We start from the raw sequence: 21,147 nt of genomic DNA on the forward strand, positions 1-21,147 counted from the left end.
AAATGTAAAGACATGCACACATGAGTCTGAGCCTCAATTAAATGCAATATGAATCCAAAAAATCATCAGAATCTGTCATGCAGAATAATGACTTTAAATCTCTACATTTGATCTCATATTACATGATTAACCCACACAGAAGTGAAATCAACAGGTTGTCATGTGATTCAAATCAGAAGGGTCAACATGTTCACTTGTTTCAACATTTCTAATTCTATGTTCTTTTTTCCTCCACGTAGATGACACCAAACCTCAGTTCATACATTCTCATTTCTCATCCTCAATCCTTAGAAGTACACTGGCACCTTCAACAAGCATTCCCGATAACAATCCACATGTGAATACTGCAGGTGTGTTGTGCAACAAGCGCTTTGTATATGTTTTACACACTATATGTCCTCATGAAAGCTTGAGCTGAAACACTGCATCCGAGCTGAGTCTTTCAAACAAAACAGGGTGACAAAGATGAACTTTTTTCTAACAGGAAATTAGCTCCAAATCTGCATACACCACACACACACCAGTACACCACCCTCCATTTGCCCCGCTTCCCTCCATCCACCAGCAGGCTGTAGCAGGTAAAAGAAGAGGGTCACAACGTGGTGGCAGAGGTCTGCAAAGTGAAAGTCTTTTTTTTTTTTTTTTGTCTTATTTTTGTTCTGTGCTCAGTTTTACTTCTCTTGCGGCTCGACAATCTTCGTCTCATTCATGTACTTGTCAATCAGGTGCAGGGGCACTCCGCGTTGCATGAGTTCGTAGAAGGTGAAGCCTCCTGAAGGTCAAGAAGGGAAACTTTCAGTACGTTATCGAGAGGTGTGAAGGCGTGTGTGGAGGGTAAAAAGAAGGGGGGAGTGAGATAAGGGGGAGAAGGAGAAGAAAGCTGCGGAAAGGGTGCGAATTCTCAACACTTGGCAATGAGTGAACGGAGAGAGGAGAGGTCAAAATGCATTGTCACTTTGTAAATCAGTTTGTCCAAGTTCCACACTACACACTGACTTTATGAACCGGCGCACCTCTGTCTGCTGCGTCTGAATGTTGGTCATTTATCTCAGCTTTTTAATTGCTGCTGCTGCACCCTTTGCTAGCTGTTTGTCAATAAATTTCTTTCAAGAAGCACGAATATCCAGATTATAGAGCATCTTCCTCCCACTAACTGGCGGAACTTCAGCTGAACTTGAATGAATCTGCCATTATCCTGACACTAGCAGTGCTGCCAGCTCAGCTAATGAATGACAGCTTAACTGTAATGATATATCTGTATGCACATTAAGGGCTAACCGAGTGGACAAAAGTAATGTATTGGAACTAGTAAATGCAATTAAATACACATTTTCAGAAACTTGCTCAACACAGCTTGAAAATAAAGGCAATAACCATAGAAAGGCAGTAAACACATCCATGATTAGCATCAGTGTGTAGTGTGGTGCTGGGATGCAGCTGATTATTTCATAGCCATGTATAAAGTAGCTTCATCATCTTTACAAAAATCCAGATTAATGAAGTCATATACAACAGGCAAGAAAACACGGCTGTAAGAGAATCTGTGCTTGCTGTTTTTATGCATATGCCATTCACCAGGCAGCTTCAAACACAGAGCAACAAGGAGACAACACTTAGTATGTTTTCTTCAGATGTGGGATGTTGCTCAGCAGCAGCCAGTGTCTTCATAGCACAAAGTTTCTCAGCTTACACCAGTGATGCTCTGGATTTTCTTGCAGAGGTTAGAAAGTCGTTGCAGATTGTTGTACTCACCTTATTCCTGGCACAAGTTACATGAGCGACAGACTTTCAAGTCACACGGTATCACACCAACAATCAATCAACATATTCAAGACTGAGTATTCAAAGTCAGCCAGCTGAAGGATTTCCAGGTAAAAGAACCTGGCAGAAGCTGTCATGCAAGAGCGGCACGTTCGTTCTTTGGGTCCTGCTTTCATGTCCTGCAACAGTCCCGCTCGCCGACCGAGAAAAGCGAGGTTACACAGGCTGGCTGAAAGATGCATAATGAATGACATAAGCTTCATATGCCAAAACCATATGAAAGCTTACCTTATATGAGAACATACATTCACAATTCTTGAGTTTGGACTGGGGGAGAGAGAAGAGAAGAGGGGTTAACACAGTGTTTTACATGGAGTTATATGTGTGCACCAGGGAATCCTGCTGAGTTATTACTGATCTCTTTTATATGAGGAGTTAACCATGTGGCATAAAGGTGACACCGGAGTCTGTGGAAAACAAGTTTAAGATGGAGACATTAAATAATAGGAGACAGAAAAGGTCACAGCTCTGTAAGTAATGCCCGCCGAGGTGTGACCGGTGTGCCGAGGTGCTGTGATGATGGACAGGATGGCTGGATGGACTGGGCTGAATACAGACGTGTGACAACACAGGGGATCAATTTCTACAGAAGGGAAAATGTCACCAGATATTATGTGCACCGCACACACATGAATGGATTATTATTTTGTCATTATTTATACTTAATTTTGAAATGGAGTCCAGGAGCCAGTTGCACCAGATATTCATAGAATCAAATATTGCGTGACATTTAAAGTTAATACATCCAAATTATGACATTAACAAGAGTTGCACCACACAGACTTTTAACATTAGCCTAACATGATAATACACCTGTAGATTTAATTCATAATACTGTCGTTTTGTGGTGAAAATTGTAATTTCTAGTATTTGATTTTACTGTGTGAATATGTTTTTAAAGGCCATCTTGGAGTGTTTCAGCAAAAATATTATATTGGGTAACAAAAGAAGGTTAAAATCACTTATATGGTTGATAAAATGTTAAGTTTTTGCCAGTTTTACATATGTATGAATCATCTTGGCAAAAGTCTATGTAAAGCTGCGAAGCTTATGTCTGTAGTGGAAAGCCACCGTTACTATTTCAATAAAATTTTCTTCAGTCATGAACTAAGTCAGTTCAGGAGAAGAAACCCTGATATTTTTTCAGAGAAACTTGCGCAATGTTGCTCACTATTCGTCTTGATTTTACATTTTCTACATTTCAGTGGTGCAATTCAACAGGCCACCACAATTCTTTTAAAGAAAAGAAAAACTGTAAAGAATTTATGAATAGCTGGTGCAACGCTATGCAGATACTTACATGTCCACCGCTCAAATCGGCCCTTTGCTGAACTGCAACACACAGTTCAAAGAAGAGAGCACCCAGGTGGAGATGGCTTCCCAAAGTTGCCTCTCTTATTTCAAGTCATTACAGAAAGATGAGCATGTTCAAGCCTTTCGAAGCAAAGTCTCCAAAATCTTAAAAAGGAATGCTGAGATCTGTAATTTTAAGGCTTGAATACATGGAATAAAGTTAAAGTAAGTTTGGGAAACCAGACCCAGGTACTCAGGGAGGCACATGGACATCACCTCCCGCTCCACACTGACCTTTGACCTCCAGCTTGCAGTCCACCTGCGCCTCTCCCAGGTCATTGACGGCCTTGCAGGTGTACATGCCGCCGTCGTACGGACTCGGCTTCCTGATCTCCAGAGTGCACACGCCCTGGTTGCTAAACATACGGTAGCGCGGGTCGTCGAGGATCACGATCTTGTTCTTCATCCAGATCACTTTGGGCTACAGGAGGACACAAAAATGTCAGCAGCGTCGTGAGATTTACTTTGGCAGTCGTATTACCAATAGAATAGAATAGTATATATAATAGAACATTCATTGCTCTTTTACATTTCGTTCTCCCACCTACCTTCGGGTTGGCTCTAACGCTACAGTTCAGCGTCGCATTGTAGCCGGCGATGGCGAAAGTGTTGATGAGCGGCTGCGTGAACTTGGGCGCTTCCTTGAAGTCGTGGTCATTGTACTCTGGCGTCTTCAGTTGCTTTCCTGCGGGGGTAGATGGGGGATAGAAGGGCAATGGGGGTGAAGGGGGTAAAGGGGTTAAGGGGGCAAAGGGGGTAAAGGAGTGGGGTATTGCATGATACTGGTGCAGAGCGGTATCATGTGGGGAAATCCCTATGTGATGAGGGAAAAGACAATGTGGGTTTTTTTTATTATTTATCAGCGGCTGAGACTGTGACACCTCCGTTTAAGGGCCTGTCAGTCATACCCCGAACCCCCGTGTGCACCAGGCTCACTTTGGGGTGGAACACATCACTGACAGTACCTTTCAGATAACATCTGTGAAACATATAGACAGAGAATTAAACAGCAGCTTCATCTCTGAAATGAAATAACGGCGATTTGTTCCAAAGTGAAAACTTTGGAAACATTTTCCCCCATCAGAAATAAAATGAAAAAAAAAAAAATCCTAAAGGGCAAACGTGTATTTTCAATCGTCCATCCACACGGACAAACATGCAGTTGGTTGTACCTTCTTTGACGATCAGAGCGCTCTTTTTGGTCTGGGTGGCCGTTTCGCTCAGACCGCACATGTTCTCAGAGTAGATCCGGAAGAAGTACTCGTTCCCGACCACCAGCTCTGTGATGGTGATGCAGGTGCGGTGGTAGTGCTCAATGCATGTGTACCACTCCTGAAGAGCAGAGCGAAGCGTGTCATGTGAACGCTGCCATCGTTTTCTGCACACTTTCATTCGGTTGAGTCGAAGTTAATCTTGTACCATCGTCTTTTTGTCTGCTTTTTGAATGGTGTAGCCTGTTATTGGGGCGTTGCCGTTGTCTTTTGGAGGGGTCCAGACCAGAGCGACATTCCCTCCCCATACGTCTTCAATAGTCACAGACTGCGGGGGTCCGGGCAGGTCTGTAAACCAGAGGGAGAAGAATGCTTGTCGGTAGAATCCCCTATTTGTCACATTCACAGTAGCACTGACCTGTTGTTAACACGCTTCAGAAGCAAGATCAGTCCACTCACCAACGATCTGTATGTCAATGATGGCTGTGTCCGTGTGGTTTTCAACCTGCACCGTCATCTCGTACTTCCCAGAGTGGCTGCGCTCTGCTTTACGGATGAAGATGATGCTGTCGCAGTCTGTGTTACGGATGCTGACGTGGGTCTGCTCTATGGGCTTGCCCTCCTTTAGCCAGGTCACTTTCGGCCGTGGTTTGCCCTAAAGAGAGACAATTAAATAAAAAATTAACTGTACACACAAAGCAGTGCATTTGTAAATTAAAGTAAGTTGCCGTCCCCAAACAAAAAGTAACACTAAATCAGTTTCCTGCTTGGAGGTTTAGCGTTAATAAAACAGGGAGGTTTACCATGAACGGCACCACCAGGTTGACTGCTTCTCCCACTTTGCGAGTGTACGTCTGCTTTAAGTGTCGCGGGACTCGGATCTTTGGTGGTTCTGAGGAGAGAAAGAGACCAGGACCTTTGTTATTGAGATCTGAGTGTGTAAGTGTTACATGTCCGGAGTGCTAAACCTCTCGGAGCGCACCGATGACCTCTTTGACCAGGACGGCGTGCTGCAGGCTCCGTGGGGCGCTGGCCCCGGCGGCGTTGATGGCTCGGACTCGGACTAGGATCTTACTCCCCGGTGTGAGCCCAGTGATGGTGTACCTGGTTTTCTCTGTCAGCTCCTTGTTGGAAACCGTCCAGTCATTACCTACGGGAAGAAAAACAGTTTCAGCTTTCAGATTTTATTTTATTTTCTTCCTTTTTACGACTTTTGTAAACTTCTTGCTATTATTGTTTTATTTAAAAAATAATAATAATTATGAGATAATGATGTATGACAACTCTGTGACATTGGTACCTGAATATGAGAAGTATGAGTTTGCATGTTCTCACTATGAATGGATGGGTTTTCTTGAAATACCTTGGCTACCACAAAGCAAAAACATGCTCGATAATAATAACCATTTTTTGACTGATAATTGCAAATAAGACCGGAAAAAAGAAGAAGAATCAAATAAAACAGTGAAAAAGTTGGTTGTGTCACTTGACTTCAAAGTTCTCTTCTCAACAAATATATGTCTATATCATAAGGTAGAATTTTTTTTCATGGTATTAGAGCTTAAAAAATTGGGTCGTTGGGTCAACTGGTGATTTGGACATAGTTGTGAATATGAGTCTATCCTAGAAACACATTGACCTTCAGAATTAAATGTTTTTAAGAACTGGTTTTGTCCCAAGTACTGTCAAAATAATCTGTGAAAGTAGTTCTTCAAAACGAGGCTTTTAAAGCAGCCTATGTGGGTCAACTGAAGCAGACTTTTATGATGTGCGGTAGTAGACAAGCTGATTGTGCCTGTGAACTTGCTGAATGCAAACACAATGTCCTGTTTGTCTTTAACTTCCTCATAAACAGCAGGCTTCAAACATTTCCGCATTTTGTGGCCGTTATTATCTGTCGGGGGTCTTTAGCAATGTGCAGCCCGACTCACTTCCTTCTATGCAGTACTCCACTAAGTATCCGTCCAGCCCAGCGGCTCCGATGGTCTCGGGGGGGCGCCACTTCACGGTCACGGTGGTGTCCGTCACGTCGTCCACGACCAGCATGGTGGGCTCACTGGTCACAGCTGTGGGGAGATAAAGGTTTTTGTAGAGATCATAGAGAGCCGTAGGGCTGCAATCACTCGACAACGGGGATGAGCGAGTTCAGAAAACATCCATTTTGGTAAGTCATGAACACGTGAGAAAGGCGCCTTTCCCTTTTCGCCTGGTATGCTATCAGTCTCGCTGTCAGATCTCATTAGTCCCTGCTCTTGCCGTCTATTCTTGTATTGTGAATCACATTTAACTCCCATTGAACCCCCTGACAGACCTGATCTCCTAAACCTCTAATCCGGAGATGATTTGGCAGCCATTATAAAGACATATTTAATATCCTCTAAAGCTCTTGCGTGTCCAGTGGAGGTCACAGTCAGAATGCTTCGAATGGAGGGCGTAAAGGGGGGAACAGCTGTGTCGCTGGGGTACCAAGGGCAGATCACACGCACGATCACGAGCCCACTCTTTGAAAGTTTCTCCATTATTGTGGCACTTGAGATAAACACCTGTTGTTAGATTAAGTGAGTGTATCATTCTTGAAGAGCCTCGGGTCGAAGGCGAAACTGCCGAGACGACATCGAGGGGATACTCACCGAGGGGAGTGAAGGCTTTAGATGGCTCACTGGGCTTGGACACACCAATTGCATTGACGGCAAAGATCCTGACTTCATACGGCACTCCTTCAATCATCTTCTTGGGTTCAAATGTTGTTTCTTTAATCAGGTCAAAGTTCAGTCTCATCCATCTGGAGCTCTGTTTCTTTTTCCTCTCAATGAAATATCCTAATATTGGTGAGCCGCCATCATATTTTGGGGGTTCCCACTGCATAGCGCACCAGTCACCACCCACTTGTGTGACCAGCGGAGCATCGGGAGCGTCGGGAATGTCTGCAGAAAACAGGCTCTCTCTGGTGAATGACTCCCAAAACATTTGTCTATTTGACGTTTTATTCGAGGTTTTTGTGTTCTCTTACCAACAACCTTGATTTTGACACTGGCTGAAGCCTCGCCAGCCTCATTTTGCAGCACGATCTTGTAGTTGCCTGTGTCTTCCCGCTCTGTGATGTCAATTGTGAGGCTCGTCTGGTCACCGTAGGTTTCAGCTCGAACACGATGCCCTGAGTCCAGAATCACCTGAGAAGAAAAAGACAAACAGATTCAAAGGTTAATAAAATGGAAGTTGGTATCCAAAGGAATCGCAGACTGAGTGGTCATAAAGGGATCCAGTCATTTTCTGACAGAGCCTCACCCTTTCGCCCTTCATCCAGACGACCCTGGGTGCTGGTTCTCCACTGATGGGAATCTCCAAGCGAAGTTTGTTTCCAGCTACGATTGTGACGGTGTTGTCTGGGAAGTTCAAGCTGTCCAGGTGTACCCTTGGAGGATCTGCAAAAAACACACAAGATGTTGAAAATGTTGAGAAAAAAAAAAAAATTGGATCGCTTTAAATTCACTGAAGCTCACCGATGATGTGGATTTTAGCAGACAGGCTCTGCGAGTATCCCTCGGGTACAAAAGTGTAATCTCCTGCATCGTGAAGGGTGCTGGTCAGTATTTCAAGCCGATGGACCCTTTTAAAAAAACAACAGAAAAGTAGCTTAGCGGTTGTGTGTACTTCAAAAAGAGAGTCAGATAGCTTTAATGTTTAGTGTTGTTGTAGTTTTTTTTGTCCTACTTGTTTCTGTGTATGATGTTCATGCGGTCGTTGGGCTGGATCAGCTGTCCGTTCCTGTACCAACGGCCCGGGACGTTCCCGGGGTAGATCTCACAGTGCAGTTTGATGGGCTGACCCAACAGCACCTTCATATCCTGCAGGTCCTGGTATATCTTCAGGGGTTTCACTAACGGTAGAAAATAAAGAAAGAATTTTTAAAAAGGGCGCAAAGGAGACAAAAAACTTGCTGTGGAAACTTACCAAGGAGTTCTTTAATATGTTTAACATTCAGGTTACAACAAAAATTGGAAAAACCTAGGGAGTACAATGCTTAACGACTATTTTTAGCTGGCATAATCTGTTAGAAGGCGTCTTCAGTTTGTGTTCACAGCTGTTCCAGAAATAGCAAGAGCAGAAAAGAGTGTGTTCTCAGAGTAACTTAGTCTCTCTACAGTCACTGTGAGCATTATGGCTGACCACAACCCCTTTAAAAAGTACAAAAAATACTCTGACTGGGGGTCAAAGGTCATGCTCAAGGACCCACAGGGATAACTTGTCAGCTGTAGGATTCAAACCTGTAAACCTCTAAGATTAAAAAAAAAAACAAAGATTCTTTCTCCAGAAGGAGAAGTCAGAACTTACAGTCAACCTGAACGTGAGCCTCGGACGTGCCACCGGTGGCCATGATGGAGTAAGTTCCAGTGTCCTCTCTGGAGGCGTCGTCAATCACCAAGTAGTGTTTGGTTCCCTCGGCCTTCACTCGGTATCTTGACCGGACTCCTGTTGGCACTTCAACACCGTTCTTCATCCTGCACAAGAACACAGATACACGCGGGAGTGGAATCAGTAGTGAGGAAGAGCAGAATGTGATCATTTTTTCTGCTTATTGGCCTCATAGCGTGTCAAATATTGGCAATATTAACCCGAGTTTGACTTTCTTGAGAGCGGATGTTTGGGCCAGATTGATGACTATGATCCCAGCAGAGACCTAAATCATCTGCATGCCTCCGAAGTCTTACCATTTGACCTGAGCGCCTTCCTCCGACACCTCACACTCCAGCTCGATCCTCTCGTTCACCGTGGTCTTCACAGCCTCAAGCTCTTTAACGATCTTGACTGGTAACTCTGTAGGAGAACAGCGCAGTGCGTAACTGAAGAATGGCATCTTCCGGATCTCGTTTTGAAGAGCTGAGCAGTGAGATGGAGATCGATACCTTTGACAAACAGCTCGGTGGTGCATTTCTCATCTCCTGCCGCCACTGAATAGGCTGCGTCGTCGTTCATGGAGCAGTTGTTGATGACCATAATCCGCTGTGTGCCCTTGTGCTCAAAAATATACCTAAAAAAAACAATCCTTTAGTTACCTTGCTGGGCTCCGTAATAAAATGGCAATTTACAATTTTTGCAGCAGTCTTTAAGAAGCTCATAATGAAATATGAAACAGAGTGCAAAGTGTCATTATCATGCTTTGGCTACACATAGAGGGAACAGGCTCACACCAGAACTGAGACAAGTGGAGAAGGGAGAATCGACCGGACGGATGGACTTACTTCCGATTACTTAAGGTGGGCAGCAGAGCCAGAGCGGGGCCGGAGCACGGAGGGTGTACGGCAAGTGGTTATAACAGACGGAGAGACGGACATACACAAAGACAGAGAGACTTCATGCCTGGAGGGGTCGGCAACAGTGTTACAACAAGGACAGAAGGGCTGGAGGGGAGAGAGAGACTTTTTATAGAGAGAAGTCTTCGGACCGCGCGGTCCCGGAGAGAATGACCACAGGAGACCAAAACCAGAAAACAGCAATATCCTCCCAGATGGCTTTAACTTCAGGTGGCTTTGAACAGAATCAGTAGGTGAAATACCAGTGAAAAAAATAAACTTGAGCCAAATCAATTCCAGTAGGAAGCATCTTTGGGAATTGACAAAAGTCCTATTGAATTTAAAGCAAAGACGCCCAAATTTGAAACTGTAGATTTAAAATGCTTTTGAAGGGAACTGTGTATGTTTACTGTTTGACAGAGATTTCATTTAGATTACTTAAAACCTGGATTAAGTTGTTGGAGGGAGCCTAAAAAAGCAGAAATTAACTGCACATTATCACCTTTTTAAACGGACAGGACAAACACCAGCCAATCAAAACACCAACTGGCTGCTAAGCATTTATTTTAAGTCAAACTTCACCACCGGATGAATGCAGAATCTCTTTTTAGCATTTTTTTTTTTAAATTTAGGTGCAGAGACACTGCGGCTAAATTAAACAAGCTTTTTTATGCCTCCATGCTCACATTACAGATCAACACAGATCTGTTTAATTACATTAGTTTTCCATTTTCCAAGAATATTTAGCATTTTCCCATTAATTTGTCAGTAAAGCTACTGATGTTATTCAAACCTTTCAAAAATATAACTTTCCTTATCTTTTCATCTTTAAGTGAAACTATAATTCTAAAGTTGTTAAGCCCAACAGAGAGTTATCAACGACTGAATCGGTTTCAAAGCCAGACTTGGTTAAAGACCTGTGAAGGAGGTACCACCTTTTTCCTGTATGGAGGAGGACATATACACAAGTTAATGTCAATTCAGGAGGCGACACCATACACCCAAATGTAGCTCCGGGGCCGTTTACTGTCACGACCCAGTGAGTTTGTGGAGATCCTGCGAGAGTGTGTGAGACTGTGTGAAAGCTGATCGGAGCCACATTAGAGTCGAGAGACGGTTATTTGTTCGCCGGATGTCAGCTGGCAATGGTTCACAGTGCAGCGGACTGAATGAAAGAGCAAGTGGTGATCATGACGATCAAAAAATAACACCACCAGTGTTGTAGAAGTTACAGAAAATTACTTACTAATTATTATTCTTTTCACTACTTACTGGACATTAGTTACTGGACTTGACAAGTAACTAGCTACTTGGGAAGGTAACTGTCTTTCCTAATGTCATTAAAATGCCATGGCAAGATTGGTTAATTTTTATTAAACAATCAAATCAATGAAGATTCTTTATTTTATCTTCGATTAAGGGTTTTCAAATTTGTTTTAGTGGTAATTTAAAAATGAACTTCTGTTTTTGACAAACTCACATTAAATTTTCTTTGTATTCGGGATGTACAACAGAGCAAAAATGTATTTATTTGCAGATTTCTACAAGAAAATTAAACACAATATACATGTAGGAAAAGACTGAATGATGATTAATTATGATTAATATAATTTCCATGCACTATGTATTCTTTGCTAAAGTGAGAGAATTCAAATATAAAAGAAAAAGGACGTTAATCATCATTAAATGGCATAAATTGTGCATGAATCCTGATTATTACTGGGTCAATGATTGGAATCAGCTAAATTAACACTGTTCTTTTAAAGACAACAACACTGAAGAAATTGTTTTTATTGACCACAAATGACTTTGTCAATATAGTATTAGGCAACGTTTCTGTCTAAAGTAATGGTGTTGAAGTGTTGAAGTGCACGTGTGAGGCCTGGACTGTAGCGCGCACGTGAACCATTGTGCTGTTGAGAGGTGACGACGATAAGCTAGAGAACTTGGAAAGTAGAGACACTGCTACAAATCCAAAGCATTTTTTAAAGGTAAAAATGCCTTTTGTTTGTACAGTTGAAGCTGAGAAGACAGAGAGGTGACCGGTGAGGAGAAGGCCGTCACATACTTGGGCGTGGGTCTGATCTCTTGTCCGTTCTTGTACCACTTCAGCTCCACGGTGGGGTCGGCCAGGTCCACCACCAGCCGGATCTTTCCGCCTTTGTCCGCCTGATACGCCGGTTCCAGTTTCTTTGCAAATGCTTTAAAAGTGACAAAATGGAATCAAAGCATTTTCCTTCACGACCACAAACATGTCATGTCGTCATATCCAGATTCTCCTCTACCTTCGCTCTTCTTCTCCTCTTTGGGAATCTTTTTCATCCGTCTCAGCAGGCCTCTCAAGTCCGTGATGCCGTACATAAAGGCGATCTTCTCGTACTCATCTGGCCTGGCTTTCTTCAGGATCTCCCAGACGTCCACTTCGGGGCCCTCGTCCTGCTGCTTGGGCTCCCTAGTGGCGCCGGGTACGAGGGAAGTTTGTGAGCACCTGAATCAATCGCTGGCGTTCGCAACGTGTCCTGAGGAAGCGCTCACCCTCAAATTTTTTTTTTTTCAACTTTCACATCAGATGTATTTTCTCTTAGCGGGGCTGAGCTATTGCCCCGCGGTGTTCCTCAAGACACGTCACACAAAGGGATGGGCATGCCGAGCTCTCTGCCTGAGTGCTGTCTCCTCTGAAGCCACGTGTTAACATAGATGCACTATTAATGCACAGCACAGGTGTTCTTCTCTTTGCTCAGAAGCAACAGAGTGTGCTTTAACAATCTTAAAAGTTTAAGAAAAGCTGCATCTTATAAATCAGTTTTGACTGCAAGCTCAGCTATTTTGAAGATAATTGTCAGTATCTATTGGTGCTGACATTGAGTTGCCACTTGGGGGGCTGGGGAGGAAGCCATTTTTCAGACTCTATGTGGTCAGGAATTCAGGGTTCAAACTATCATTTAATTTTTGATGAATGTGATGTAATCTAGGGCTGGTTAATGCCAATTCAAATAAGTGTAATCATGAAACAAAGATAACTGTTGACTCAACAAACCTTGCAAACGAAGTGCTTACAACTCCCACACTGGAGCGATCACTATCACAAGCGGCTAACACGACTGCCTTTTATTTTGAAATGCGTCGGGAAGTAAGGGACGCCAACTGGATATGAAATGGTGTGGCAGAAACCTGCTGATGTTCTGTGAGGTGGACAGCAGAGGTACTCACTTCCTCGCCTGCTCTCCATGGTAACATTTCTGTCTTTACTGGCAAATCTCGTCCATGTTTCCACATTTAATGACTAAACACACTTAATCATGGTGTTGTGCCGTATCTGGCTGAAATACACCAACGCTGCCTGTCTAACATAAACAGAGATTAAATTTGGGAACATAATAATCCTGCCATTCAGTATGATTTTTTTCGACGTGAAAAGGATTGAGCCACAGAAACATAAACACGTTGATCATTTTGTATAGCGCAGCCTTGTTTTTCTTCCTTTTTGAAGTATTGCGTCCCTACCTTCAAATTATAGGGCCAGAAATGCTACCAGGCACAGCATATATATAGTATGTACTACATCTTGTCTGTCATCCATGCACACCAACAATCTGTACCTGATTGGTGAAATCAAGGCGAAATTATTCTCACACAGTGTAATAAGGTCTTGTAGCTCATAGTAGCTCCTCTATCGGTGTATTTTCTGTCATGTGAATTTCATGTTAAGGTGTGAGTTTGGAAACTTGGTGTTCATGTTGTCAGACGCTCAGTGGTGAGAGACAGTTTCTGGATGACTGCTGATGGTCAAATTAGACTGGTGTTGCTTAAGATGCAGAATAATGACTGTAGAATGGCTTTTTAACGGTTTGTGGCATGCACAGAGGGATGATGGAGGAGGAGGAGCATTGGTCTGGTTCCTCCTGCAGGGCAGGGAGCCGGGGATGAAACAGGTTTCTGTTTATCAGGATTCAAACGGCACACAGAAGCAGTCATGGATCCATAGTCAAGAGGGTTTTTTTTTTTTTTTTAACGTTTGACAGATCAGTGCTGGCTCCTTCAACACCTTGTGATCCTAAACGATGTTGCAGAGCTAAAATGTGTTGATGTGCAGCATGCAGACAACCAAACAAGTGATACTTGAAGCTCTTATCATGTTTTTGCAGCTCTGATAAAATAGCCCATCCCTTTGTTGGTTGTTGGTTTGAGTGATCACTTCACAGATGTTAGAAGATGAAAGTGTTTTTTTTTGAAGGCGGAGATGTTAGCTCCATAAGATCCAGGTTAGTTCAGCACGTCGTCCCGGGTATGAGTGTGTTCGTTAGTCCAGATTCATTCAGTCAGCCCTTTCTTTCACAGACATTTTCCATAAATGTCCGAAAGGCGGGAGGTGAATAGTGTCACGGCGTAAAACATTATTCCATTCTCTGCCTATGTATCTCATCTGTTTATTTTCAGGCGATTATTACAGAAGGCCAAAATAAACACGGCGTGTGATTGCCTTGTATTTCTACGTTGAAATAAACGACAATGTAGTGATAACACTATTTTACGGCATCATTTCTCCGTGGCCCGCGGGCACATCAGCAATGATCCAAAATGGCGCTCCTCCACCACCCGATGGGGCGAGGCCCATTTCCATCAGGGCTGATTGCCGGCGGAGCTCCCCGGAATGCTGCCTTCAAATGAAGTGTTACCGCACTACAGTAGGCCAACACTCTTGCTCGTCCAGTTCCTAGAGCTACAGGACATGCTGGGGTCGCTACAGGATTACAGTACTCACCCGCAGTAAGGTCTAATCGTTTTAAAACCTACGGTTTTCTTTCTACTAACCTTTGATTTCTGAATATGTAGGGGAGAAGAAGAGACAAGCCCAAAATAAATGGATAATTTTACCGGTGAACAGTGTCACTGACTAGGTTTTTTTTTTGTACTCGCATTTAACCCATCAAAACCTGAGATAACTTCTAAATCTGGTTGTTGGTAATGGATGCAGGTCCATTTTTATCTGCTGTTTAGTGTCACTTCATACCAGTAATAGCTTTATATCATCACCAACTCTTCATCTGACTCTGCTCCCCTTTATCTTTAAATGTTTTTTTCTTGTTTTGTTTCAGTTATTCCAATTATTCCTGTCCTGTTTAAAAAATTCTAATGCATATTTCGGAGCTTGATTTGGATTGTCCTTATCTGTCCTATCTTTTACTCTGACAGATCATTGATGTTTACTTCTGGGGACAAACATTTCTTTGCTTTAGTGGTGCAACTGGGGAGAACATGGAAACTGAAGCCCTGGCATATACAGTATACAGTCAGTTAACAGACGGGTTAATGCTGCGTCTGTCTCTAAAGGGAGAGCTGTGTGGTTCTGGGTATTGATGGGTTAAACGCTGTACTGCCTTGTAAATGGGCATCAGCCGACAGAAGACTGAAACAAATCAAACTTACAAAGGATGTGAAAAAAGGTGGGGGACAAAATAAAAGCACATCCACATAGAAAAGGGGCCTAAATATACTGAAGGGGACAAAATGGGCTGGAGGACGGGACGTGATTCTCACCTATGTTTAAGAAGCCCACTAAAGTCAAGCTCCCCTGCATCTTCTTGTCCTTCACTGCTGTTGTTAAGAAGGAGAGATTAATGGAGATTTAATCAGAGCTGAAAGAGAGACAGGCACTAGAAAACAATGCTTAAAAGGGCAACGCAAAGCAGAGGCTCTGATGGCAATCGGTGGATTAGCTCCGGGCTAACTCACGATTGGCGTTTACACAGAAACCACTTTTCGTCTTTCTTGCATTGAAACAAGGCGGTTTGTGTGAAAGTGAGATAAAACCATCGAGAGCGGTCCCAGGCAGTATCGCCACAATGTTTCTGCAACGTTTGTGAGCAGCGGCATTGTGATAGTGCAATGGGACCAGGACGCTTTGCATTGCTTTCCAGATACATTGTTTGGAGGGAGATTTCAAGGGCAAGAGTTGGCCTTAAATTACACATCGACTCGACTGGTTGGTTTGTAATTACCTTGATGGAAGGTTAATGACATCTTTACAACCATCTTGTCACACTTATGCCATTCAGTAAGAAGAAATGTTCTTTGTTGTGCCTCGAGGGGCTGCACATGTTCTTTTCTTCACATTTCAAGGAATTTCATGAGTATAAATAATTAATCAGAGGTCTTATTATATTGAAACATAGATTTCAGAATCTAACACCTTGTTGTTTCTTTAAGCTCTTTTTTTTTTTTTTTGTTTTTTTGTTTTACCTTCTCTTGAAAGCGGATCGAATATCAATATTCTGTGAGCCCTGTCCAGATTCTGTGAAACACACAGCAGAGTGGGATTAGCGGTGTTGCCGTTTCTGCTCCGGAAGCTGAATGTGGAGCGCTCCATCGTCGCGACAAACCTTGAACCTCCAGGTCGAAGGAGCAGCTGTCAAACTTGTCTTTGTAGGTGACCTCGCACCTGTAGTTTCCAGCGTAGTTATCTTTGGCTTTAATGATGAGCATCTCAAACGTGTGGATCTATCAGGAGAACCAAACAGCTCATTTTTGAGAGAAATCCCTGTTTACCTGATGGGGACTGAAGATGAATGCAACATTTTTAACCTAGGCGAGGAGCACATAACTTCTTCCTTGTTGGACAGATGTTAAAGTTAAAGTCTCCCAATGCCCTCTCCTTGGATTTCCTGAAAGAGCTCGGGCTGGTTGGAGAAGGACAATACCTTAGTTGCTCGGTCGAAGGTCTCTTTGAGCTGCAGGTGCTTCCCTGTCTTGCTGGCCAGATCCATCCATTTCCCTTTGAACCACTTGACGGTGGGTTTGCGGAGAAGATCTTTGGCCTCGACTTTGGCAATGAAGGTGACGTCTCCACCTTTGAACACGAAAATGAATTAGACGAGGTAAAAATGTCATTATGACACGTGAAAATCCCTTTAAAACAAACAATAGAATAGCAAAAATCACAAAAATGATGGAAATATGTCTGTGTTCTGGCCAGAAGTCTTCTGGAGCTGTTTTATGACGCTCTCCCTTTCCACTCACCCACTTGAATGGTCCTACTCTGAGGTTTCTCGATCAGCAGGGTGGACAGAGGCGGGGTGTCGATGGGCTTGTCCAGGTCCTCCGGGGGCTGCCCCTCTCCCAGAGACCACACTGGCCAGTCAGGACAGAGAAAGACTTCAAACTAAACTGCTTCCGTCTGCTCACGCTGTCCAGTAAACTAACCCCGTGAGGAGTTCCGTCACCCACCTTTCACTTCTGATCTGGGCATTGTGCGTTTACCAGGGTTACACACACAGACAGAACGACTTCAAGACGCACAGTTTTGACACGTTTCCTCACTTCCAGCACTCACTCACACCTCACACAGCAGCAGAATCGCAGCTCTTTGCAACATGGAAAGCGTGAAAGCGACAATGTGAAGCGACAAGAAAAGAAAATCCTGCAGATACGAAGCAACTTTCACAGTGGACTCTTCCTTTCTCTGGATGCTGCTGTCTTCTGTACAATCCCAGAGGTCTTATCGATGCATCACACCGCTGACAGTTAATCCAGATCTGCTGGATGTCTGGGTTCACATCTTATGCACAGTCACCACTGACGGACCTTCACTGCTCTTTTTCAACATTTTAGTTTGTTGCAAATGAAAAGAACTTTCTGGAAAGTGAAGCCATGTTCTCTGTAAGAGGAGAGGCGCTAACTTTCCCAGAAAATAATCTTTTTCATGTTGCACATCATAACCACGGTGAAATTCCTCCTGGGGTACATGTAAGGATTGGAATTAAAGAGCCTCCTCTTGAACTACCACTTTATTACCTGAGTCTTTTCTCCCCATGGCTGGCACAGGGACGCTATCATCTAAACAAAGACAGAGAAATTTACAGCATATTGTGAAAAATAGTACTGTAAAGTCCACTGAAGCAGACACACACACTGACAGAGTGAGAGAACAGCAAGCAGTTAAGGGCTCACAAACAGTGAACCAAGGATTGTGATGGAAAAAGACAGCTTTTTTAACTTTTAACGTGAAATGCCAGAATGATGTGATTAGAAAACTGAATAAATGGTCATTTATGTGAACGAAAAAAAGAATTAGCAGGGATCCGCATTCTGAGTGCACTGAAAAATATCTATTAATGTGTTAGTAAGGACTTATTTAAAGTGGCAGTTTTCTTCAGCTTTAAAGCTAAATCCAAAACACACACCAAAAAATGGAGAAGTAAACATGTCTCCAACATGTTTCCAACATTCAGATATTCTGATATAAACTACCAGCTCAATCGGAAGACCTAAGGATGGTGCTAGGATTTAACAGAGGGGTCTTACTAGGAAGATCAACTGAGAGTTTCTTGGTTGAATTGGCATCTTCTGTGGAAAAAAGCACAGTTATAGTTAAAATAATCAGGATGAGCTGTCCTGCTTGGGAATTGTGATGAATATTGTTGTAAAAGTTGGGAAATGGCTCCACTTTTTACTTTAAATTAATGGATTTTCCCAAAACTGATCTGTTATTTATTATCCTTGAAGTCTATGTGTTCATGTATAGAGGAGTACTGGGTGCCTCAATTTAAATGGAAGTTGCTTTTAGTTGAAGATTTCTTTTTTTTTTTAGATATTGCTATGACTTTTTTTACGTTAATTCAATCATCACATGTAATCCTGACAGACGATTGTGAATTCAGAAACAGAGTAGGTGCATCAAGTCTGCATTATAATGTAAATTTGTAGGCTTCAGTCATTATCTGAGGGTCACTGATCTCTTCTTGGAGACAGAAACAACAGATTTCAATGTGCACTTTCATTAATATAAAGGAATTTTGCGTTTTGGAAGATTATTTCCTTGTTGCAGCAATGCTTCTTGTCTGTTTATACGGCTGAGAAGCCTCTGCCACATGCTTCTGAGGCTCCTGTTTGTTAAATTCTTTTTGAATTCATCCAAATTAGAGTCACCAGCAAAAAAATAAATAAATAAGATGAGGAATTTATCATGACTTCAACCTATACTCGTCCCACAAACGCAGCAGCATTTAAAAGGGAAAAAAACGGGCTTCCAAATGGATCAGATTTATTGAAAGAAGCATTGTTACAACAAATCCTTCCTTTACCAAACACAAATATTCTTAGTTTTTGCACAAATTGTATAGATACACATTAAACATACATGTATTTATTCAAATATGTATGTGAAAAGTCATGCTCACATCCTTTATTTTCAATCCGGAAATAAGGCTTGACGTGCATGACAGTCTGCGGTATTCGGTTGAAGTCACACATTTGCCACGTGTATGCGTACATTTACAGATCTGATCTTATCTGTAAATGCTGAGGTGACCGTGCATGAGCTTTCTCTTGTCGATAAACAAGACTGAAAGCACAAACCATCATCTTGAACATTACACAGCAGTAAATTAGAATTTACAAACCCTGCCAAGAGAAGCAATAAAACTAACCCCAAAATACTTAACCAGCTAATAGGGTCACTGGCAGACTGAACGTGTTTTGATTTCAGTTATTTGATTCGTCCTCACTGGGTGTGGATAGAAGAACTTAGAATGAGATGATAAGTGCTGTTTTGGGTACCAACCTGGTTGAGGTGTTGGGGATGGAGTCGTGGCTCCAGCTTTATCATCATCTGGAATAAAAGTGTCATTCACAAATAGACCCACTCATCAAGAAAACCCTAAAAACATCAAGTCCAGGCCAACAAGTCACAGACGACCATCGAGGCGGTCTGACCACATGCGGGAAACAAGACTTTGAACCGATCCTGACATGCAGATCATGGACAGAAAAACAACCAAAACATGGACAGAATATTTCACTTGTGACCTCTGACAAAGAATCCTGACTACTGGATGTCTGAGAGATCACACAATGTGCAGACAACACTTTGCACCCGTTGCTGCAAGGCTCTAAGCTCGCCATAACAAAAAAAAAAAAAAAAAACACACACACAAGCGCTCTAAGCACCACGGTGCACGTACAAACAGAGGTGCATCATGTGAAATTCAGGCTCAAAGCTCGCTCATGACAAAGCAAAGGAAACTCGGACGAGCCTCAGGAAGCCGTTCGCACGATCTTCTCTCTACTTTGTGAAAATTCAGCTCACACTAATTCATTCTGGCTGAAGCAGCAAAGCTGATCAAAGAAAAGCAGACAGCGCTGAATGCAAAAAAGGGTTTGCATTCTTTTTTATGTCCTTCGATTTTAACAACTCACCTTGCACATGGGTACCATGACCTTCAGCTTGTTATTTCTGGACTGAATCAGTTTTTTTTTCTGACTGTATGATTGAGGTGCAAGTATATATGTGTCTTTCTTTATTTTAATCAAGCATGCAATTATAGCGACTGTATAAAAAGCAAAAGATGATAAAAGATGCATGACTCCTGGCAGTTAGAGTCCATAGCATTCTGAGCAGAAATGTAACCGTCATCTGTTGGCTTTCTTGGTTTTAGGTAATGGAATACTTCATTTAAAAAAAAAAAAAAAAGGCAGCGTTTGCCATGCTGCTGAGCAATTAACGTGTGAAACTGACAAGACTAGTTCTTCATTTGGGGCTTGTTTCAGTGGCGTCTGATCTGATTAGCCTGAGGGGTAAAACATGCAGTTCCACTAAAGAGAGATGGGACTGAATCAGACTTAAAGGATACTTACCGGCTGGTGGGGGAGAGCTCGGGCTCTCTTCCTTTACAGCAGAGTTCGCGGACTCTGTGCTCTCTTTCAGCTCAACCCCACCTGGCTGTGGCTGGTCTGAGCCGTTCTGGGCGGGACCGGGCTCCTGAGCTACCACAGCCTCCACTGGCTCAGGCTCAGTGGGCTCTGGCTTCTTCCCATCAGTCTCTACGGGCTCATTCCCCTCCTCTACTGTAGCCTCTGTATAGCAGACAAAGCGCCAAGCTGGAGCAGCAAGCATTGAGCACAGACACCGGGCGCCTTACAGGACAATGCTTGCTCAAATGAGGAGGGTATAGATACATGATGACCAGACATGGCTGCCCATTGAAAGAATATAGACTCTAAATTGTTCATTTGTTTTAATTTTTCCCTAAAAGAAACGTTCTGATCATTTCATATCTATACTGTGAAATGATTAAAGAGGCAGGGATTCACTGATCGTGATCTGATCCTTCACACGAGCAAATTTGGAGAACTTCTCAGTGAAGTCCAGCTTCTATAATCTCTTCATATGCCTCCCGTTTGATGGCTCAACCTGTCGTACTGTCACACGAATACACGAGCAGCCACGGCATGAGTTAGTAACTGCACCCTGTTTTCAAGGCAAGTGCACACAGCAGTCCAGGCATGTGTGTGTGTGTGTGTGTGTGTGTGTGTGTGTGTGTGTTGCAACCTTCTGTGTGACCATTCAAAGAGTCAAGCAATCATACCTTCATAGGAAAAGTGCAGATTCAGGCCTCGCAGAGTGAATTAAGTATCACAAACAACGGTGCCGGCACACGTCAAACGAACACGTGATGTGAGTGTGATTGTGCAGC

The 21,147-nt window shown here is 43.0% G+C and overlaps 1 protein-coding gene across 7 annotated transcripts in view; it reads right to left on the bottom strand.

Moving 5' to 3' along the window:
• Positions 1 to 229: 229 nt before the first annotated feature.
• mybpc1 (myosin binding protein C1) overlaps positions 230 to 21,147 on the bottom strand; it is a 28,229-nt gene continuing 7,311 nt past the window's right edge. For 2 of the 7 annotated variants that reach the window (XM_030113071.1, XM_030113069.1), the window contains 30 exons: positions 19,236 to 19,283; positions 17,978 to 18,019; positions 17,468 to 17,509; positions 16,694 to 16,804; positions 16,375 to 16,523; positions 16,057 to 16,174; positions 15,917 to 15,968; positions 15,215 to 15,271; positions 14,489 to 14,497; positions 11,962 to 12,128; positions 11,745 to 11,877; positions 9,626 to 9,634; positions 9,290 to 9,414; positions 9,095 to 9,200; positions 8,718 to 8,884; positions 8,097 to 8,262; positions 7,886 to 7,992; positions 7,671 to 7,807; positions 7,396 to 7,555; positions 7,016 to 7,309; positions 6,317 to 6,451; positions 5,368 to 5,535; positions 5,189 to 5,277; positions 4,845 to 5,040; positions 4,594 to 4,733; positions 4,347 to 4,506; positions 3,723 to 3,859; positions 3,409 to 3,595; positions 2,050 to 2,088; positions 230 to 772 (listed from right to left, as the gene is read on the bottom strand). In XM_030113071.1, the coding sequence (XP_029968931.1) occupies positions 2,069 to 2,088; positions 3,409 to 3,595; positions 3,723 to 3,859; positions 4,347 to 4,506; positions 4,594 to 4,733; positions 4,845 to 5,040; positions 5,189 to 5,277; positions 5,368 to 5,535; positions 6,317 to 6,451; positions 7,016 to 7,309; positions 7,396 to 7,555; positions 7,671 to 7,807; positions 7,886 to 7,992; positions 8,097 to 8,262; positions 8,718 to 8,884; positions 9,095 to 9,200; positions 9,290 to 9,414; positions 9,626 to 9,634; positions 11,745 to 11,877; positions 11,962 to 12,128; positions 14,489 to 14,497; positions 15,215 to 15,271; positions 15,917 to 15,968; positions 16,057 to 16,174; positions 16,375 to 16,523; positions 16,694 to 16,804; positions 17,468 to 17,509; positions 17,978 to 18,019; positions 19,236 to 19,283 (3,431 nt within the window). In that variant the 3' untranslated portion in view covers positions 230 to 772; positions 2,050 to 2,068. Of the gene's footprint in view, positions 773 to 2,049; positions 2,089 to 3,408; positions 3,596 to 3,722; positions 3,860 to 4,346; positions 4,507 to 4,593; positions 4,734 to 4,844; positions 5,041 to 5,188; positions 5,278 to 5,367; positions 5,536 to 6,316; positions 6,452 to 7,015; positions 7,310 to 7,395; positions 7,556 to 7,670; positions 7,808 to 7,885; positions 7,993 to 8,096; positions 8,263 to 8,717; positions 8,885 to 9,094; positions 9,201 to 9,289; positions 9,415 to 9,625; positions 9,635 to 11,744; positions 11,878 to 11,961; positions 12,129 to 14,488; positions 14,498 to 15,214; positions 15,272 to 15,916; positions 15,969 to 16,056; positions 16,175 to 16,374; positions 16,524 to 16,693; positions 16,805 to 17,467; positions 17,510 to 17,977; positions 18,020 to 19,235; positions 19,284 to 20,308; positions 20,528 to 21,147 lie in introns of all 7 variants that reach the window. The other 5 variants (XM_030113067.1, XM_030113066.1, XM_030113070.1 and 2 more) reach the window with 5 other exon arrangements.

This window comes from Salarias fasciatus, chromosome 17, assembly GCF_902148845.1.
Source record: "Salarias fasciatus chromosome 17, fSalaFa1.1, whole genome shotgun sequence".
Classification (NCBI taxonomy): Eukaryota; Metazoa; Chordata; class Actinopteri; order Blenniiformes; family Blenniidae; genus Salarias; species Salarias fasciatus.